The sequence below is a fragment of the Neopelma chrysocephalum genome, unplaced genomic scaffold (assembly GCF_003984885.1).
Source record: "Neopelma chrysocephalum unplaced genomic scaffold, ASM398488v2 Primary Assembly neopelma1_42, whole genome shotgun sequence".
Classification (NCBI taxonomy): domain Eukaryota; kingdom Metazoa; phylum Chordata; class Aves; order Passeriformes; family Pipridae; genus Neopelma; species Neopelma chrysocephalum.
In genome coordinates, this window is record NW_020897700.1 from 8,850,407 (window position 1) to 8,872,666 (window position 22,260).

Consider the following 22,260-nt stretch of genomic DNA (forward strand, 5'->3'; position numbering starts at 1 on the left):
ATCCCTGCCCAATCTCTTTCTCTCCCTCTCTAAGGAAAGCCAGTATTTCTGAATAATCATGAGATGTTGTCCAGTGGAGTCGACTGTGTTCATTGCTATTGCAGGTTTTACTTCATGAATGTAAAGAACTAACTTCAAGTATATGAATCAATTTCTATATAACTTACCCTAAGAGCTGTCAGTGATTGATGTGAACTTTCTATAAATTGCCATGATTTTACATTGACAAAGCTGTAGCAGCCATCTGTTTCTGCAAAGAGCATATAAAGATATAGAACAGCAATAAAAGAATTAAATAAAACACTGGTGTGGAAAAGAGCTTTGTTAAAAAAATGTATTTTCCAATCACTGAAACACATGAAAAGTGCAGAGACAAGTTAATCTATGTGATGTACTTGCATACTCTTACAGACAAAATTAGAACAGAAACACATTCAGAATATAACCTGATTAAATATTTAGTTCAGTCCTGAGCATTTTATATTTAATACAGTATAAACATAGCAATAGTAAAAAGAAAAATAAAATTATTTGATTTGTGTTCTATTACAATTTCTGCTAAACTTTGCTCATTTGGCTAAATATTCTTGTACCAGTAATATTTAACTTTCATATATATGCAACTGCAGTGACATTGGTACGTGGCCATAGAACTAATTACATTCGTTGTACCCTGCTGTGCAGAGTAAATTCCACTTTAAGAGTAATATTTATAACTTTAAACTGATGGGAGCTTATTTGTATGTAGTATTTTAGCTTATTCGATTGAGTGTTTCAAGTGTGAATAAGCTGAATTAGTAAAAAAAAAACACCAAAAAGCCAGAATTTTTAAAAGCTGCCTATAAATATGTACAACTTTACCAATCTGGAAAATTAAGAGCATGAATACGTATAAATCTCTCATTTTCAAATGAGTTTTGCATGCTGAAGCCAGCAATACTTAAGTTTTGACCTCACCTCATGCTTACAAATCACACAATACTTTTTTTTTTAAATTATTCAACATGTGAGGAAAACCAGCTAATCTGGCAAGAATTTAGACAGCCCTAAGTATTTTTCACAAATGTCAAATATTTTTATGACCAGAACTGAACTACATTAAACAGAACATAAATAAGACTGTAAATAAATAAAAGAAAAATCATAAAGTACACCTCTAAATATCATTCTACAAACAACTTATATAATCAAGTTGAGAAGTTGAAACTGCCAACCATCATTTCACCTCTACATTAAATAATTCCAGATTTTTTTTTCTAAAATTGACCTTTCAAACATGAATGTTATCTCAAACCCAAGACACAAAAAACAAATGGGGCATTCATAAAGGATGTTCAATCAGTCATCTTGCCCAAAATAGCATGTTTGGCTATACTTTTCAGTGAACTGATGTATTTGTGCATAACAAAACCCTTGGGTGTTACACAGACCTGTCATCACAGAATTGTCACTTTGAATTTAAGACAGCTGCTACCATATTGTGGTTATATTTGTTTCCATTTTCTGATCAAGTAATTATAGCATATCCGAAAGATGAAGTCCATGCAATGTGGCTTGTTGCTCGGGGAAGAAAGCTAGCCAGTGAATTAAATACATCTGAATGCAACATATTAAGTAGAAAATGAAATAATTCTGTTCTCTGCAATGTCCACCTACTTACACAGTACCCACAGAAGATAAGAACCCAACTGCTTTACCAAGACAGGACTGCTTAAAAACCTACCTATATCTAATGTTCTGGACTTCTAAGAGAAGGCATCCAAGTTGCCTTCTGATGAAGCAGCATGTAAGACAAATTTGAAACAAGCCATTCACATGTATTCATTAAACCTGTGCACCCTTAACTGAATACAGGGTCAATTGTGTATTTAAAAAAATGTTTTTTATTGTACCGAAATATGTGCAGACTTAGAGTTTGGAGCTTTTCTTTTTCAGAAAGGGTTTACCTTACCAACAGGACTTCTGATAATTGAGTTAGCATGTGACAGATTTTTCTCCTGGTACAAATACTTTAAATGAAACATCTTCATATTTGTAAACCTAACACACACCTTTATGTATTCCTAGTTAGCAATCAGACAGTCCCCTAGGACAAAAGGTTAACAGAGAGAAACTCTCATTTTTAACTGTACACTGGATATAACTATTTCGATATTAATGTTGGAATTATGAATTTGATTCATCCCATTCAGAAAGCAGCTGCCCCTTTTGGTAGTCTCATAATAAGTTTTTAGGGTTACTTGTCTGCCTTGCCTTTGTCGCTCTCCTGCAGATGCAAGAAACCTTTTAGTGCAGGTTAAAGTACTGTACATTCACAAAACTAAACTCTGAACTCCATCTCTTCCTACAAAGTACTAAAAAACAAAAACAGAAGAAATTTGTTTTCAGAAACAAAATTCCAGTGTGGGTGATGAATGCAATTAGCAGCTGTTGTGAGGCAGCCTGGATGTTTTGGAAAGGAGCTTACGCTTGTGGCTAACTTTAAAGTCACACTTTTACAAAAATATTGTATGGCAAAACAGCCATCTTCACAGTCTGCTCACATGAAAATAGTGAAAAGATAAACAATTGTCTGTTGAACACAATTTTTCTCAACACAGTGCAGTTCAACAGGATACTTGCTTAGTACTGCCTTAGTTCATTTGTTCCATCTTTACAAAATAAAAACACATGCGACACATACAAACTGTACAAAATCAGCATCAGTATACCAAAATTAATCTACTTTGGTTTTCTGGTTGTTGGGTTTTTTTGCCATTTTTTAAGATTACAACTATTCAATTCACTATATTTTACAAATAAACATATCAATAGTGAATGTAAAATAGAAGATTTTTGAAAGCACATCACTGAAACTACAAAGCTCATCTGAAAAGAGATGAACAAATGGAAAAACACTTCAATGAAAAAGTATAATTATACATCATCAACTGGAAGGGCTGGTATACTGATCTTTGCTCTTGTAAAGTATGCTATCTTCTCCCTGAAATTAGAAAAGAAAACAAGGGATTATTTTACCATTTATGGCATGACTCCAATGTCATCCACTGTAGAGTTGCTAATGTTACAGCACAGTTCTGTAAAGTAGAGGTTTGGAAAATACACAGTGAATTTACGTACAAAAAATGCGTCACATTCATGTGACGTAATTCCCCTCTTACGCAGATTTATGTAAAAAGGAGCTCCAATTTTGAAAGAGAAAAAATATCAATATTTCATTAATAACTGCAATAGTAAGACTGAAATATTGAATTTCCTATGATGATATTTTCAGCAGGGGGATGAAAAGGCAAAGGAAATCATTTTATCCTGACATGGGAAAAGGGCAGGGTGGGAATTGTTGTGTCTGGGCAAGAGTTAGAGGAGCAGAATTGTCAACCCATTCTCCAGTTGCTTCCCTTGTGCTGTTACCATTTCTGTCTCCTATGAACTAAGAAATTACTGAAGCATAACACTTTTACACAGGCTTGCCTAGCAGCAGGCTAGAAAGCAGAAGATAAGTATTAGGGGCTTAAAAATTAAAGCTCAGAAGAGTCATTCTTCTTGAGAGCTTCAAAAATGCCTGTCTGTGATTAGTCTGAGGCCACAGTACTGTAACAAGCCTAATTAGCAGGGCATGTACAATTCAGCCTCAGGAGGTATTTGTCCAGAAGACAAACCATGTTTTCCACTGGTCAGGCTTAAGTTTCCATTAAAAATAGTAGCTCAGAGCAAATTCAACTCCCTAAACTGGATTCCTCCTCCTAGTTGTGTGGTGACTAGAAGATAAAAGACAATGGAGCGTTTCGATACCCTTCTTGCAGGGGAATGTCTTGAGCACTGTTATATGTTCCTGTAGATTTAGGCAGCAGTCTGTCCGTGATGACTGTCATAAGATCAGCACTGACCAAAACTCTTTCTTAAGACTTGCAATAAGGTGAAAACTGTTTGAAGATGCTCTGAGTTTCACACTAAAGATAAATAACTCAGCTGTTCTTTGCTGAGGAACCCCTTTCTCTCGTTTCGATTCTGCATCACTTACAGCTGTGATTTGCAATACATGTCACCTCACGGGCCCTTACTTGTTTATGTATTTCTCCAATTGCTCACAGAAGATGGTTAGAAAAGGAAAAATATCTCACATTTATTAGTAGCTGACTTAAATTTCCTGTAAAGGAATCAAAAATTCAAACTTTAAAAACATGTTACTGACAAAACAGATCAAATTAACTTGCAGTATTATTTGTATGTTCAAGAGCAAGCACTGTATTTTTCAATCAAAAGATTAATATTTATTTTTATATATAAGTGTGGCCTTCAGGCCACTTATTGGCCAGCCTTTTAGGAATTTAGACCAGTTAAAATTAAGGTTTGATATAGAAAGTATTCATGCTGGCTTATGCTAAGAAAGAACACTTCATTAATTGCTTCAAGTAATTAGTTGCTGTTCCCACAACCAAAAGGAGAAGGGAAAGAAAAAGGAGGAGGGATTCAAGATCTTTCTTTACTAGTAAGTCTTGAGCAAGGCAAAAGGAGTGGTTAATCAGTTTCCTGATAAGATGTATCCTGTTCTACCTCTCCTTGAGGAGTGCTTTGCTTCAGGCACCTGCCATCACTAGAAGAGATCCCAAGACTTAAAGCCCACTGTCAACGTGCTGTGGGTGAGGTGAGCCATGACAACAGTCACACACAGGCCTGCCTACAGCACATGTCACACAGAGGTCTGAAATTTCCCCCTCGGCTTCCTCACCACCACAGCTCAGCTGACACACTGCCACCTCTGACATGAGCAAGTTACCGAGGCCTGGTCCTTCAAAACTCCAACTTAGAACTATGTTAGAAATGTGCAATGCTTCTGGCAATTCAAAAGCGTGTGGACTTTTGACTAATGTTACAGGGCATATCTGATTATATCTAGAAATAATTCAGGTTACTTCACTACATTAAAAAAGGTATGAAAAGCAGAACAGGCCATACCTGAATGACTGCACCTGCAGTGGCACTTTCTGGCTCTGCTCTCGTAGCCGGCAAACATCCTTAGAAGCTTTCCTCATCAATTTCTCAGCACTTAAACCTTGTTTCTGCTCTTCTTTTGACTGTTCAGCCTGTAACAAGAAAAATAACTGTATTTTGCTGATAATGAACAATTACTCATTTCAAAGAAATGAGAGATTCTTCTGCGTCAAGCAAAACACTTGGCAGTGTTAGGTTTACTGTTGGACTCAATGATATTATAGGTCTTTTCTAACCTAAATTAATCTATGATAATCTCTATATAAAGGGTCAGCAAGACAAAAGACTGACATCACAAGCCTAGGCCATGGGCACAAAATAAGAAACAGGTTTTTTTCCTAAAAAAGTAAATAGAACAAATCCCATGCCATCACAGGTGGCTACTAGGTTTTATAAATTTTGATATTTTTTAAGGCAATACCTAAATTTGTATGAACACATGTTGTCTATCCAAGTATCTTTTTAGAACTGGGAGCCACTGATTCTCTTTCCATGTAAGATACTTCTATTTCCTAATGAAACTCTCAGTAAAGTTACTTATAACTACTCTACAATGACAGACAGAAAAACAAGGGAGGTGTGCTTTCAAAATATGCTTCCAAGTTTTGTTGACCTTGTTAGCAAGGAACATGAACTTTTGTGCTTTTATTGAGGACATGGCATCTATTTTGCACAAGACTTTTTTCATTTGCATTGTAGAGGTGTAAAAGCCAAGGCAAGTGAACAGAACATCAGTGGTAACAATAGATCAAAGGTCACTTGTGAACATTTTTGAGCAGCTACATACTTCCCAGGAAGTTACTGTATTTCTGTACCTCAGTATTCCTGGCTCTATGTCTTTACCAAGCAGTGCTGCGTCAACAGGACAATCACAGCTGTGCCATCCACCTTTTCGGCAAGACTGCTATTAACAGTTGCACTTGGGTTTTTAAAAAGCTTAATCAAGGGTTTCTGAACACTCAATAATTTGAACAGCAGCACTTTTTAGGTCACCTGGACTTCTCAGACAAATAGCCACTGTCCACACGTGGGTGAATTTCCTAACACATGCTTTATCGCCCCCTTAATGTGTAGGGTACAAGGCATGGGCAGTGCCCCCTTAAGTGTACACTTAGTTTTCATTTCTAGACTGCAGGCACCGCCAGACAAATGTTATTTATTGTGGTTTGAATTTTGTCAGCCATCAAAATTCAATAGAAGCAGTTCACATTCTTAAACAACTATAAAGTTCTAAAGAGGTTAATTTCTGATTCTTAACTTCAGACACTCGAAAATGCTGTTCTGTTACCTCAAATTAAAACACACATGCAAGCCAGAAACGGCAATCTTCAAGGTGGTTTGTAACTTAGGAGTTCACATCTCCAGTTCTGAATTCAACCCAGTAGATTCCTAAACAACAAAACCAACTAATTCAAAAGAGTTAGTCCATACTATCAGTTTCATACTGGGTAGTTATAAGAAAGCTGTTCACAGCAGGATAGTGGTACCCTCTGTCTGTTGAAACGCACTCTGGTGTTTTATAGGAAAGTGTTGTACACGGAAGAGCATCACCCTTTCAAAAACTTGCGCAAAATCCTGTCACCTCGTACTGCTGTTAACTTCTTCACTCCCCAACTCCAAAATAGCTATGATTTTTAAATGAAATAAACCTATAAATATAGTTTTCTTCATTAGTGAGCATAAATTTGCAATCTACAACTGGTAATGTCTTAATTAATTTTACGTATGTCACTGGACATGTTTTACCAGCTCCCCTAGTTAATATTTATCATCAAAGCAGTAAACATACAATATTCCAAAATTTTCTAATTTTATTCTTTCCCTAACTATACATGAGATTCTTGTGACTACTGCATTTTAGATTAACAGCATAGATGACTTCTTTGTTTTCATACTCTCTATTAGCATGTATTCTTTTTTCATTTTTGAATCCATTTATTTTTTCAGGATGCTCTCAGAGAAACTTGGATTTCAGCCCAATGTCTCTAGGACATGAGAAGGTAAGTACATGACTGTGTTTGCATTTGCATCATGTTTCTTGAGTGATCTATATAAAATATGGAAAAGCACACTAATAAAATGGCCATACATTCAATAAGTCCCAAAAATCTGGCACTTATCTACCAAAAATAAGTGCCAGACTGGAATCCTCTATCTGAGCTTAGTTTAAGCTTAAATTAGTTTAAGATGACAAAGAAGAAACACTATCAAAATTAAAGCTGAAACACTATCAAAATTAAAGCTAAAACACTATTTCCTCTCTCGTTCTTCCATGTTTTCTGTATAGAAGAAACTGAATTTAAGGAAAAATCGTAACTGTGCTAAACACCAAAACACTGGAACAAGAATACACTTGTGGTATTAATGACAATTACAGGTTACCTCTACACAGAAGATGTACTGAAAAGAAATAAAGAAGATACGTAAAGATCTTTACAGGAATCTTTTTGGATATAAAAAAAGAAGTCCTTCAGAGGACAGCAGGTGTCTGAAAACTTACTTGTATGAGGAGTTAAGACTCAAACTTCAAAACACTGCATGATTTCTCACAAAAATCCAATCTAAACAAGAGAAAATGCTTCTGGTGCACAGAATTACCTACTGTTTTCTGATCTGCAGGTATTAGTGGGCTTTACATACTTGCTGTACTTAGGAAGGTGTGGTAGGAAGGGGAGGGAAGGCATGGAGTCTCTGTATTTGGCTTCAAGCAGAGTAACTGAGTGCTAGCAAGCAGCCACTGATTTTCAACATCCCCCACATCTGCGGTTTCATTTTCCACTTGAGACTCTCTCAATTTCTCTGGCGTTTCCAGCTGCTGCATTAGTCTGTGCCATTATAATGCCTGCAGGATCTAAAAAATAATCTATGACAATGTTCTCGAGGCTGCTGTGTTTTGCTAACCCAAGAGGAAACACTGACAGCAGAGTACAGCATTCTCAGGCTTGTTTTGCTCCACAGGGGAAGGCAACAATTTTAAGGGTAGAAACATTTCTAGAAACTTTGTAAGCACTCTTTAAAGAGGTGAAGTGACTGTGATCATTGTTCTGACTTTTCTACCTTTGAAAAGAGGACTTTAATGCTGTGCTACTGCCTCTATATATTTTAGGAATGTATATTATTGCTCTTATTCCTCACGGCAGTGTGTGTAATGGTGTTGATCACTGACACTAGCAATATAAAATGTGACAAACTTATCTGCTACCTTGAAAGAGCCAGCTGAAATAAACCACAAATCCAAAGGATTCACAATATTAAATGTTGCAGAGGCATACTATGTTCTAGTGGGAATAGCTTTAGAGTGGGAGTAGTTTTAAATTAAACAATCAGAAATTATAATTTCTATCCTGCATCCAGCATTAGATATAAACTATGAACTTCTGAATTGATTTAGCTATACTTCTTTTCTATAAGCTACTATTTTTATGGATTAAAATGTAGATCACATTCATTCACTGAATTCACATGGTAAAAAACCCCACAGTTACACCGTGTGATGTTTTAACACTGCACTTTACCCCATTTTGCCCAAGGGTTTTTCTGACATTTGTCAGTGCTCAGCCTAAACTCTACTAGTGCTTTATAGTAATTTTAGAACTCCACTAACTATAGTGAACAGCAGATACCAAAAGAGACAGGAAGACAGAACAGGGCATAAACATAGAGTTAGGAGAACATATTGGGAGAAGGTTTTGTTTCCTAAGCTGTTAGACATTCGAGGGCTTCTTGAAGTATATGGTAACATTACAGTTAATGACCTCTGATGGATTTTTCTTCCATGAATTTACAAAATTTATAAAATCATAAACTTTTGAACCTATGCAAACTTGCAGCACTCAATGTTCTGTTGAAAACATTTTTAGTTTCTGAATGTTTGCTTGCATTTAAGCTGTCACCTCTTCAATTCTCTACTTCCTGTAGAATAAAAGAGGATGATTTATTGCTTTACTCCACCTCACTCATGATTGTATACACTTCAGTTGTAGCTACTTAGCCACTCCTAACATGAAAGCTGTTTCCTCTTTTGACCATCCTTGTTGACCCTCTGTAGTTTTATTTTCCACTTTGAAAAGGGGAATAAGAAATGAACAATGTTTAAGTTACAGGCATAACAGTATTTGTTTTGTTCTCAATTCTTTTCTTACTCATTCCTGTATTATTTGCTTTTCGATGTCTGCTGATTGCTGTGATGTTTTTGCTGGTGTTTTTGTTCCTTATATCCAGAGTCTTGCATTCCTAACATCTAATTCAGAGCTCCGCTTTGTATATGTAAACATTAGGATCACCTTTCCCTGTTCTACACAAGGCTATTTACTGACATTTAGCTTTAAAAAAACAAACAAACAAAATCCCCCAACAACTATTGCTTACATATTAGGAGAACCTCTGCACCTTACTAAAAAGTTTCCATTTTTACTACTCTCAATAGCTTGGTGTCATCAAAACACTAATTTCTATCAACCATAAATAGCTAAAGAGAACAGATCCTTCCTGGCTGTCACTCACAACCTGCCCTCATGGAAAACTGGTGTACATTGACTGACATGGATGGGAAGGGGGCTCCAGAGAGCATATACTCCAAGCTCCAGCTCAGAGTAGGTGATGCTAGAGCTGGGTGCTCAGGGTCTTGTCCAGTTAGGTCCTGAATACCTCCAACTGTGCAGGTTGAGTGGAGTTTTTTTTGCTTGTTGGGTTTTTTCCTCCTCTAACAACCTCTCTAGGCCCCTATTCCCCTATTACTACCTTATGGCAGTGCATATACACTTACATTGTTTTAGAGACCATTGCATAGAGAATAGAATTTGGCTTTCCTTTGCCAAAACTAGAACAAGTATGTCCTGAATAAAGAAATAAGCCTTTTACACATGCCCCTACCATTCTAAGTAATGGTCATTGCCTCTCTCTACCTGTTTCAAGCATCTTTTGAATACAAGTTCTGTGCAGACTGCAAATCAACCAATGCTGAAGGATAGAGAGCATGCATAAGTCTGTAGAAGTATGGCTGGAACATAAGAATTTTAAATTAACTTCTAAGTAAATGTTATTTTACTACAGCAACCACAACTATTACTCCAAATAATAGAACTGCTACTCTGAATTACTAAAGTATGTAGAGGGCACTAGAAAAATACTACCTAGAATTATAGGTTTAAATGCTGTAGTGTTGACCAATAAAGAAATAGTTTACATTATGTAATTCAGAGGTGTAATTAGTCAAATGCCAGCTTCTGTAAAAATCTTTTAACACGATTGACCAAATTCCTTAGCAAATTTAAGGCAAAGTTAGGAGCATATATGCCTATTTATTCACACATATCTGAACCTGCTCATACTTGTTTTTCAGCTTGTTTCAAGAGTTTCTGGAAACGTTCATCCTCTAGCACACACAGGGAAAGGTCTGCCTCTCCTCTGCCTTTCATTTCCTCAAGTTTTTGTTTAAGGTCCCGCAAGGCCTGAAGCTCATCATTCAGACGATTCTGCCTTGTGCGTGATGCCTGGAGGTCCAGCTCCAAGTCAAGGGAAGTGCGTACGGGGCGCTCTTGCGTAGCTCTTCGCATGATCGGCTGGCGAACAGGCTGGATCATTTGGGAAACAGAATAAAAATTAACATCTAGAAAGGCTAGAGTAGGGTTTGACATAATACAGTCAGAAAAGCTCAAATATTTTTTTGTTTTTCTTTAGCAGTCTTTTTTTGTTAAGTACAAAAGTTCATGTATCCTGGAATTTTTCTTCAGTCACTAGCTAAAAATAAATGTGAAATTTTCTCCAACCAGGTGCACAATTTATAGATTAAAACCAAGAAAAACATTCTGATCCCCAGGATGACACTGCCAGGAGACCCAACACAACACATATTTCCCCATAGATTTCAATTACATTATTTATTTTTATAAACATTTGCTTTTTCAAGGCCTAACCAAACACACAATGTTACAAACTCTGTAAACATGCATTTCTTCAACGTACTTCACATTATTTACTGTCCTTTCATACTGACTTTTCATATGAGTAACTCAGGCAGGAGAAGCCATCCCAGACTATTTAGTATTTCTTTTTTATGCAAAATGCAATCTTGCTACCTGGTAACATGTCTTCCACGGGATTATTTTTCTAGTTACAATTAAGATTAAAATATAACTCTCTCAATTTATGTAAGAATTCATTTAATGCAAGAGAAATAGAATCTTACTCTCTTGTCCTTCAATCCTTTTGCTACTTGAACACTTGGAGAAGAGTAAATCCCTTTAAAAGGACATCTAAATCCTTGAAATTTCCATCAAAATTTGCTTCAGATGTATGTTGCTAGTGTTGACTTTTGTGCAGCATAAGCCTCCCTATGTGACTTTGTAATACTCAGGTTCTTTAACCCAGATCCTTTTGGCAGTAACTCAAGTTCAACAACAAATGCCATGATGCTGAGCAGCAGTCTGCCTGCTGGCTTCAGCCACAACTAAAACAGCACACGCTTTGTTGGAGAGCAAAGATGTAGGAGTAGGACCACTGTGTTGAGATTTCAATGTGAAACTACAGGACTACATATGGTACTTGCACTGCTTTTGCTGAAAAACTTTCAATAAAGCATATCCTTTAAGTCATTTGGTATTCCTTCTCTACCCATACTTTGTCCTAAACCATGTCCTGTTAATAAAGCACATACCCGTTTAACTCTAAGGCTCCGCCGTTCTGTGGCATTTCTTACAAAGAGAGACTTTTTGGCTAGTGTTGAGCTGTCACTGTCACTTCGATTCAACTGTGAAAATGTACACAACAAAAAGAGAAATAAAGGACATTCATATACATCTGTGTCAATATACCCAGTCAAGAGAACCTCAGTGTTGATATACATATAGGTTGTATTCTTAGTATGAAGTTAAAAAATCTGCAACTAGAATCAGCACCTACTACAAAATTCTAATCCTACACCAAGACAACCATTGATCTTACTGAATGAGTAGTAAGTAAAGAGTAAGTAGACTCTTTAGGAATGCAAGGAAGGTAACTATGGTTATTAGGTACTGATAGATACAAACTATGAATTTCACTTACCTGGGGCAGGCTTTTAACGAATTACTACAGGGAAGGTAAATTACTGTAGACATGCATCTGTCCAACAAGCAGTATTTTTGTATTATTTGTAACAAGTACAGGTATGCCTACAGCTTCCTTCAGAAGCACTTCCTGCCTCGCTTCCTGCGCCACAGCTCAGCAGTAGCTTCTTCTTAACTTTAGCATTAGTTCCATATCCATCAGTGCAGAGTGACTGTGAGATGCATCGGCATCTGACAGGTGGTAGGTAGCCTCCAGGGAAAACAGAAGCATCTCTCTGCAGGATATGTATTTCTCCTCTTCAGAGAAGGACAGACAAAAAGAATCACTCTGCTAACATTTCAGTATGTGAAGCCAGAGTCCTAAAGCGTGCTTACACAGGACTGGCTGGGAGCTAGGGGTGAGAAATACAACCTCTTGCAATACAAGCACACCTCTCAAGAGACAAATCTGTCTTTTCACTGTAAGCCACTACTGGGAGCTCACCCCTGGATACAGAGACGCAGCTATCATCACTGATATTCTTTAAGCACTTTTCAAGGGATTTTTTTTTAAAGGTACCAACAGATTTTGGTTCTGTCCTTTAGGCCTCAAAGATGTCTGTGTTTTCTGAACATCAGATGAGAGTAGGTGCTCTCTTAAAGCCAGGCCATCTCTTCTGAATCGAGAGCAGCTGACAGCTCACCAGAGTGTATCCAACAGGTGATTTCCTCTTGTACAGCACCAAAAAGCAAGGCTGGATATACTTGTGGTGCAAACTGAGGTCTGGGACTGGAGAGACTCACACTGTTCAGCCCTCCTTGTGAATTTGGATGCAGCTACAGTGCCCACTCTGGAGCCCCAGCAGTGGACAACAAGTATTTCTGAAACTGCAAAATATTCATCTGTGCAAAAGTGTTTTTTTCCCAGGTCACTTTGCTTCCAGGCAATACCATACACAATGAGAAAAAAAATTGTTTATTCAAGGAAAGTTTTTTTTTTTTATTCTGGCTTCTGGCAGCAGGTATGTAGCAACGTTCAAAGATACAAAAGCCCAACACCTTTGCAGATGCAAAAACTGCAAGAGTTTACACTACCTAAACTACCAGAGCAATTAGTTTTTCTTCCTGTTGAAGACCTACATAGGCAGTAAGCTAAGGCTACATTTTTTGCCAATACTACTAATTTCCATTTAGGAATTAAGTTCCAGTACAGGAATTAAGATGAAGGCTAGGTTCTGAATTCAGCCAATAATGCAAATATGCAAATTATGTGAAGATTGTTAGAAAACAATCTGCTGTGTTTCATTCTGGAGGGTATATGGAATAGTTATTTAAGTGTGTAGGTACTGACTATCGATCTATTTTTTTTAGGCCAATGAGAATCACAGAGAAGTGATCAACTCTAATGTTCCCAAATGATTAACATAACTGCCTCTAACTGAACCGGAGAATTAAAGCATAAGTATTATTAAAAAAAAAAACCCAAACCTGTCATACTTGTATGAGCAACCTGTAGAAACTAAAGATCAAAATAAACTGCCTTTTCTAGGCTATCTGTAATTAAAATCTATAGAGCTGGTAATCCATGCTTAAATCTTTAAACACACGAGTTTTATAGTTAGTTTAACAGCAACAAGGCTGACAATTTAAATCTCTTTTTTCCACACTACCATAGATCTAGAGAGACTGGGAACTTAGCTGCCAAAGCCATGTTTAAAACCCAGCCCTGAGGCAGCACTTGCACATCTTTCAAAGATGCAATTACAGCAGGATTTGGGCTGCATAGATTTAAAACCAGTTGAGATACAAAGCGATATTTAAAATTGATGACTGAGCTCTTTCCACACTGTTACCCTTAAATGGCTGCATTACTAAAATATGGTAATGCAATGGCATTCTACAGTGAATTCTATTTCATGTTTTAACAAATTATTTTGCTATGAGTGTTGTAGTTGCTGATGTGTAGGGAAACACACTTTTTGAAGAGAGCCAGCACAGGCATCTGTGTTACTTGTCTCCAATAGGATGTATTTTTTTCCCTAGTAGAGATGTTTTGCAAGAGCATGCAACTCTGCTGAAAGTCAATTCTACTATGCATCAGGTCAGTTAGGGAAAGAAAGACTGTAGAGAAAGCACAGGCTCTGCTTCTTGCAAGGAAAATTGGTACATGACTCACTGTCATTAATGCTTCATTCCCAAGAAGTTAAATGACTCTTTAGTTAATAGCTCTTCATTCCAAGTGTTTTTCCTCTTACCCTACAGATGTATTGGTTCCGCTCGCCCGGAGAGAAGGTTTGTGAGCGCACTATCATGCTGTTCCTGACAAAGGGACGCTGTCTTGAGCTCCAGCTGGCTCTGTCCTTGGGTCGGACTGGTGTGTTCTCGTTAATCGATTCCTCAGTGTTGGTCTCTTTATCAACCTATGAAATGAAATTTAGTTTAAAAGACCTACTATATCCAGATACATGTCACTACATAGTTTTTGTGCCTTTGGATTTTACAAGCATTCTTGTTACCTTGCGGTAAATGGAAAAAGGGCCAGCAGCAAAAAGCATCTTGCATTTACAGAGAAGCTATATTAAGTAAAGAAACACAAAATTCTCAAAAGGCTTAACATTGTGTGGAGAGACTTTGAAGGTATTCTTTGTAGCCAATAAAACCAAAGCTTTTGCAAAAATGCCTTTGCTGCCAGACAGATGGTCTGATGCAACCACGGTGCAACAAATGTTTTACTTTGCTGTTTTCAGACATTATTTTTGTGCATTTATATTTATTTTATTTTGTATTTTGCAGAAGACCAAGGTTCTGCCATGTTAGAGATGGTGCCTGTGCACACTGAAAGGGGGCAGCTGGGAAAGTTATATTGCTCAGGTTCTTCCAGACATACTGCCACGCATTCCAAACCTCAGCAGTGGGGCTGCTTTATGGCAATCTGCAGAGCTTCAGCAGCCTTGTGAACCCAGGGAAAAGACCCTGCTATCTGCTGTCCCTGAGCATGGCCTGCTGCCTACTGCAGTTGCCCCACATGTGCCACAGGGAGCCTCAGGTACTCCCACCCCTGTAGGTGGCATGGCCTGTGCTTGCTTACATACTGCAATTATCTTGACTGCCAGGCTAGACCAAGTTCTGCAGTAGCTGGAACATCCAATGTTACTGATGTGCACCAGGGCTTTTTCTTCAACTTGGGTAATTTAATGAGGTTCATGGTTTTCAAAGTGCACATGATAAATACAGTGACCTAAATAGCACAACTGCAACCCCGAGAGGATCTGGCACACAAAGATCTATACTGTGCAATGGTGTCTGCTATGTTTTTCACTCATTGTTCAGGTCCATCCAGCCGGGGCTTAGCAAAGTACTTGTGTGCGTGTCTAACCTTCCCATGTTGTCCTTGATGTCTCCCCTTGCCAAGTTAGGGCTTTGATCTATATTTGCTTGCTACCCAGCAGACTGTCAGTCCTTTTAATACCATGGCCTTAGCTCATTTGGCATCTTGCCACATTAATTGCAAGTTAATTACAATTTCCAGCAATCCCACTGAGGTGTTGAACTTTCGTATTGTCACAAAGTTGAAGGAACAAGATGTCACTCTGCATTTTTACCTCTGCTGTTTTACAGAGCCTGTGGGTTTAACACTTGCAATAGTGTTTTTATTAAGGTGTCGAAAGGTTCTAAAAATTTTATTTCTGAGTATGTGCTACTACGTCAGGGATATGTTTACTAAAAATTTACTAAAAGTGCTTCCAGGAAAGTGGAATATAATTTAAAGACAACAATTACCAAGAACATGGAATTAGAATTTGTTTTGTGCAGTGTGTGGGTAGTTCCACAGTACACAGTTTAACATATATTTTTGAGTTTTCTGCTCATTATTCTTCCATCCTTTTCTCTGCTAAGCTGGTTTTTGTATTTCACCCCCTAAAATAGAAGGAAGAAATAAAGAAATCCCTGCATTGGTTTAAAGATCTTGACCCCTGTTTTGTCTTTCCCCCTGCTTATCAGATGAATGGGGAGGGAGAGGGGGAGGGGGAAGAAACAATGTAACAGATGTGCAGAAATATTTTAAATGTGTACAAGCTGAAGCTACTGAACTGCACTTGTATTTTGAATATTCTCCCTATGCAACAAAAAAGTGAAGATAGAGTTTTGGTTAATTGTTTTGGACTTGGAAGTTCTGCCTAGCTTGTCTGTTAAATGTCCTCTTTGTAGTTCAGAAGTGACCACACCGATTTCGTTACAAGTACATGCTGATTACTGCTACAGCAAAGGCCACATCAAATTGTAAATGCTTAGATACAGCAGACTTCTAGAACTGCTCAGAAATAGATCTTCAGACACAGCAAGATAATGGACGAATGTAAATTTTAAGATATTCACCAGTGTTAGTATTACAGCAGCTTGCTGGTCCTCATGAGCCTCATCAGTGTTCTCTCTGCCCTTGTTTTCATTTGTTTCTGGTGCATCGATGAGTAACCCCATGTCATCAGTACAGCTGCCTTCTACTGCCAGCTTAATGCTGTCTTCCTCTTCATCCACAATTTCATCAGAGGCTTCTGTGAGCATCTCTAGCCTGTGTGAACAGAAGTAACCCAGGCTTATTCTCAAACTGAAAAAGCTCATCAGAGAAAGATATCAGAAGGCCTAGACCTGCACCCATAAAGTATGCATTTTCCTGACAGGGAAAACAACTGTCATCCAAATGCTTCCACTAACTTCACGTGAAGGCACATTTCATTGCAGCCTCCAGCAAAACTCAAGAAGTGCTACTACAGTTCACCCTCAAGATCATTATGACAACACTGCACTACATTTAATGGCTGTGATGTTGATAACATTGAAAGAATTTCATTATAATAAATTCATAAAACAAACAAGTGTGTCTCCCCCTCCCCCATAATAAAGCATGTATTTACTTTTACACTGCAGCTAAGAAATTGCACAATAAGAGAACTCAAATAGCAATTTAGCAAATCTGTTTCTTGGGAAAGCTCACAGTTTCTCCAAAACCAAGATCAATCGAAGCACACCCACACTGACTCTGTCAGACAGCAGCTCTCTTTTCAAATCCTATTAGTTGCTTATTACACTTAATGCAACTATAACATGAGACATTTTGCTACACCTCCAGTGGCTTAGACTGCCCAAGTGGTTTCATAGGTTTACATGGAATGGAGGAGCATTGGCAGCAGGAGTTAATAGAGCAGCCAAGACACTGTAAACCTAAAAGAACATGAATTAATTGACCACACAAGAGAATGAGGCTTGAGTCCAATTCCAGTGGTGGTGAGGCACTAGAACAGGTTGTCCAGAGAAGCTGTGGATGTCCCGTCCTTGGGAACGTTCAGGGCCAGGTTGGATGCGGCGTTGAGCAACCCAGTCAAGTGGAAGGTGTCCCTGCCAGTGGCAAGGGGGTTAGACTGGATGATCTTTAAGGGTTCCTTTAAACCCAAACCATTCTACAAGTCTATAATCTCCAAAAGTACAGCCCTTTTGTTTGTCTAAGAATAGGAAGAATGAGCCGAATCGTTCAGGCATGAACAATGAGGGAGGAAAAGTGGCTTTACCAGTCTTTCTCAGAGCCCCTTTGCTCCTGTTCCTCCTCCTCATCTTCAGTCAGCTCTTGTTCTACTGCTTCCAGTTCAGCAGATGTCCTCTCCAGCAGAGCTGACACAGCATCCTGCTCACAAGGAAAAAAGATAAAACCAGAATTGAGTGACACATAACAGGTAAAAAACCGGCAACTCTTGCAAGAGCTGCATTACCTTGCTGCTCCCTGATGTCAGCAGAAACAATGACCCAGTTCACAAGTAAAAAGTGTTTGAATTGTCAGCGTATAGCACATTAAATTATTGTTTTTATACAGAGTAAATATCAACCAAAAATAGACTGTTTTTAAAACAATAATGCAATCAAACATGCTCCTTTCATACTTTAATGTATTTTCTCTTCTTCCCTCTCATACTTGTAATATCCTGAGGTGAAAAAAGGGTGCTCTTTAAAGTTACATTTTAATGCAGTTCTCTTAAGAAGGTATTAAAGCAGAAAAGCTTCTTTAACCAGAAGAATTAGTATGTGTTTTGCATAAACAGCATTTTAAGTGCAACGGTTTTAAATATGCAGATTTAAATAGTTAATAAACTGACATTTTTGATGTGGGTATTCATATCTGGGCATATGAAAATAAATGGTAAACTTTAGGATGCTCTTCAATAACATTCTTTATAAAAAGAAACACAGCTGAAGTGTTTCAAATTGGAGTGCAATTTTGTATTCCATTAAAAAGCATCTGCCATATCCCCCTCCTAAGGATTCTGACACCCCACATAGGAACTACTCACACACAAAGTCAACTCTAGACAAAACTACCCGCAAAACAGGGCCTTGGACCTTCAGGGGAGGATGTATTTGAATTCACACATTCAAATAATCACAATGCAATGGCACAATTGGAGTCTCTGGATTTTTTCTTGTTGTTGCAGTAATAGCCAACCCATTGCTCACCAAGTCCAGTGAGTGCAGTGACTGCTTGCTTAACAGAAACATGCATTCATCATTTTGTTCCTTGGGTTTTTTGCCAGGAATTCGCTTGCAAGGCAACAGGTTGTACCACAGAGTACAGCTGTCATCCGAAAATGATAAATCCGCCAGGCTGATCTGAGTCCCTGCCTGCACAAAAAGGGGAAGAAAACTGTTTTACTTTGTTCTGTTCTCTACAAAACAGCTGAAAATAAATTCTACAGTACTTACCACGTAAAACAGGACAAATTTGACATGAATCTTAATTCCCTTTTTAACTGTACAATTTTCCACTTCCCCCCACTTCCAGTTAAAATAAACAAATAGAATTTCATGGAAAAGTCCTTCATATTGTCCATTCTGCCATCCTTTATTTCAGTCTGCAGAATTTCTCCCCACATGCACACGCCGCCCTTTCTATCACTGTAATGCACACACCTCCTTTTTGCTGCATTCAGTTATGAAAACCCGTGCCAATGAAGCCTGTAGCACCAATTCATGGGGAAACAATTTTTAGTTGTCCCACCACAAAAATCATCCATGTGGCAAATAATGGATGACCTTGTTTGCTCTAACCAGTGAAGGAGGAAATTAAAAGACAGTAAAAGATTAAGAAACCCTTTCATTTGGACAAGCACTAACATCCACTGAGTTGGTACTCTGGGAAAACTTCTGAAGTACTCATGTTTGGGCTGTGCCTTGGCGATTAAAATCCTCTATTCTTTGGCAAATTATCTCCACAGCTACTGGGCTGCACACACAGCTCTTGCCAAGACTCTGGTCATGTTGCCCAGGGCTTTCTGCTGGGGATGGTACTTCCAACTCTTTCATTTGATCTTGTGATTAACCCTTGCCTTCCCTGGTTTTTTTTTGTTGTTGTTGTTGGTTTTTTTCTTCACCTTTGTATCCTGCATTCTGTTGCATTTTTGTTCTGCTGCCTTTCCCTTTCCTGAGGGGAAACCTCTTACATACTGAAAAAGGTCAACACATCCCCAGGAATTAACTTCTACATTTCTGAAAGTGAGAGGCTGTTCCCAGCAGTCGGAGCTGATGAACCCCAGCAGGTTCCAGCATCTCTTCAGTGTGTTGTAACTAAAAAAGTCTCACTGTGCTACTAAAATCACTCTCATGGTGAAAAACTAAACTGAGTTGTACCAGACCATGCAAAAGCAATTTGAAAGTAAATGGAGCATCACTGATTAGGTGATGACCACGATTAACAACAAAATTTAAAACATGACAGTTCCCAATGGGATGATCTATGAATGTCATACCTTTTTATTATTTCTACAGATCATAAAACCCAAAAAGGTGTTCGTCATATAATTTAAAACAACATGCAAAAACGTAATGCAGTTTGTTCTTTGTGACAAGTTTGTGATAATGAGGGTTTGCTTTTTTTTTCCCCCCTGTGGCTCTTTTTCAGTTTTTGCTTTAAAATCTAGCATTAAGGTAATGTTGCGTTGAAGTTTATGGAGGTTTTACGTATAAAATGGCAAAGACAGAATATCAATCTGTAATTAAAAGGGTTGAGGTAATGCAGTGTTAGAATTATCAAAACATCTGCTAGAACTTCCATCCAGGATTAGATTCTGTATCAGGAATTTCAGAGAAAGGCAGTATTTTAAGTACTGTAGCAACAGCTAAGTTATGCTTCAGAGTTTGTCTCCAAGTACTGTGGAATTTTAGCAGCCTTGACCATCAAAATAAAAGGGGACACCGTAAACAAATGCATGCCAAAAAAAGCCAGAAATAAAACTTCATACCAAGCATTCTTCCCGATGACTTCTACCAACAGCACAAATATCTACTCTCAGTGTCTTCTGTAATAATGTTACTTGGGAAATGGCTACTCTGAATATCTCGTTGAATAAAACAGTTTCCATGGCAGGATGAACTTTGGTGCGGAATAGACATCTGATGTCAGCTGAGGATGGAAGTACTGCTACTCTGATATACCTGCCGGAAACAAAACAAAATCCTACACTGAATTTAAACTGGCACTTGCTGGTGACACATGATGGAACTTGACCCCATCAACTAAAGGATTGCATAGCAAGAAAATGGAACAGCAACAAATCCGAGGTGGAATGGAAAAGAGGTGACAAAGATGAGTGAGAAACTCCTCTTGCCCCTTGCAGAAACATTTCCCAAAGAGGAATTTCTGTGCCTGGTAACGTAGTAGCAAGAGAGGTAGCTATTTTCTGTCTCTATCCAAATTTATCCTCTAGTATAGTACTGTAAACACTGAAGATCATGCCACAGATGGGAGGAAACACAACCTTAGTGTTAATTAAAAAAATGAGAAAAATTGGGGTGGATATAAAAATTAAACTTAGAACAATGCAAGCAGCACTGAAAAGTAGTGACACCTTTTAATCTAAAGAAACAAACAAAACAAAGCTTCCAAAGAAACAAAAAACCAAAGGAAATCGAGGAAGAAAATAACTAGGGGCCATTGCTGCTCAAAATCAATTCATAATACATTAGGTGCAACTTTGAAGAATGCATCTTGCAAGCCTAAATTTAAGCAGAGAGAGTAACTTGAAATTGTTACATGGCTGCATTCTTTTTATGTAACAAATATGGATAGATATTATGTGGATAAAAGTTGTATTAGCTAACTTGCAAGTCTCACTTTACCAGCAGCTTAACAGAGCAAAGACATTTCTAATGCAATTTGTATGTGTTATTTACCTATTGCACAGTTTCTCATATGCTCATGAATGAGCATAGTAATTGTTTTATATCTTTTCTGTGCCCATGCAATAGTCTGTTTCTGGTACTGGCTTTATATATAATTGATATTCACTGTAGAATAGAATGCAATGAAGCTAGCTAGCTAAAGCATGTATAACCTGGATAGAAGGTATGCAGCATTATGACAAGCCAATCCTGAAGTGAAGTCGTAGCATAATGTGATTCCAGCAATGCTGCTGCTGTATTCATATAAATGTAGGTACGCAATTTGCATGGTCTACTGAAAACAGCCATTTTAATAGACTAAGCGATTAAAAACTTTGTTTTACAGGAGTGGTTACTTTCCTTTTAATTTAAAAAGTTAAAGAGTCAACCAAAGCCTCAGATTTTGCTGTGACAAACCTACAACTCCTTAACTGATGAAAAAGTGTTCCTGACACAGTAACTCTAGCTACGCTCTACCTACGCTAAAAGTGAACAGCTTTTACAGACAGTGTGGAAACAGATATCAGTAACACCTCATGTAAAATCTATTCCTTCAAGTCTAAAGGTTCAACAAAGTACTAATCTATCCAATTTGATGTTCCAGGAAATGCAGCTATAACATAGCATCATTTTCCAGACCCAATTTTTATTATTGTATGTATCTGTACAGATTACATATATATGCATACAACGGTAAGTGACAGAAAAAAATTGCTATTTGCAAGATCCCACCTTTACCCTGTCCTTTCTTCCTCCTTGTTTGTGTAGCTTTAATTTCATTAAATCTCTTTTAGCAGCAGCAGGTCTGGACTTCTTGACTACTAATTACAACTTCACAGTTTAATTCCTAAAAAGATGCCAGGTCTGACCTAACTTTATCTTACTGAACATCTTTTTGACAGTTTACATAATCTACTTTTCCTCTCAGCTGTGCCAATTTATTCTTCTATAGTTTTCCTATATTCTTGTGCTAAATGTTAGCATATCTGGAAGATCAGCAGAGGACAAATGCAGGTCAGAGGAGGAAGGATGATAGTAGACA

The 22,260-nt window shown here is 37.8% G+C and overlaps 1 protein-coding gene across 1 annotated transcript in view; it reads right to left on the reverse strand.

Annotated features, from left to right (window-relative positions):
• Positions 1–320: 320 nt before the first annotated feature.
• The window catches only part of WWC2 (WW and C2 domain containing 2), a 104,659-nt gene continuing 82,719 nt past the window's right edge, over positions 321–22,260 (reverse strand). The window contains exons 15-23 of the mRNA XM_027676652.1: positions 20,300–20,492; positions 18,519–18,683; positions 17,582–17,694; positions 16,395–16,587; positions 14,273–14,437; positions 11,648–11,740; positions 10,323–10,565; positions 4,957–5,084; positions 321–2,983 (exon numbers count right to left, since the gene is read on the reverse strand). Coding sequence (XP_027532453.1) covers positions 2,917–2,983; positions 4,957–5,084; positions 10,323–10,565; positions 11,648–11,740; positions 14,273–14,437; positions 16,395–16,587; positions 17,582–17,694; positions 18,519–18,683; positions 20,300–20,492 — 1,360 coding nt within the window. The 3' untranslated portion in view covers positions 321–2,916. The remainder of the gene's footprint in view (positions 2,984–4,956; positions 5,085–10,322; positions 10,566–11,647; positions 11,741–14,272; positions 14,438–16,394; positions 16,588–17,581; positions 17,695–18,518; positions 18,684–20,299; positions 20,493–22,260) is intronic.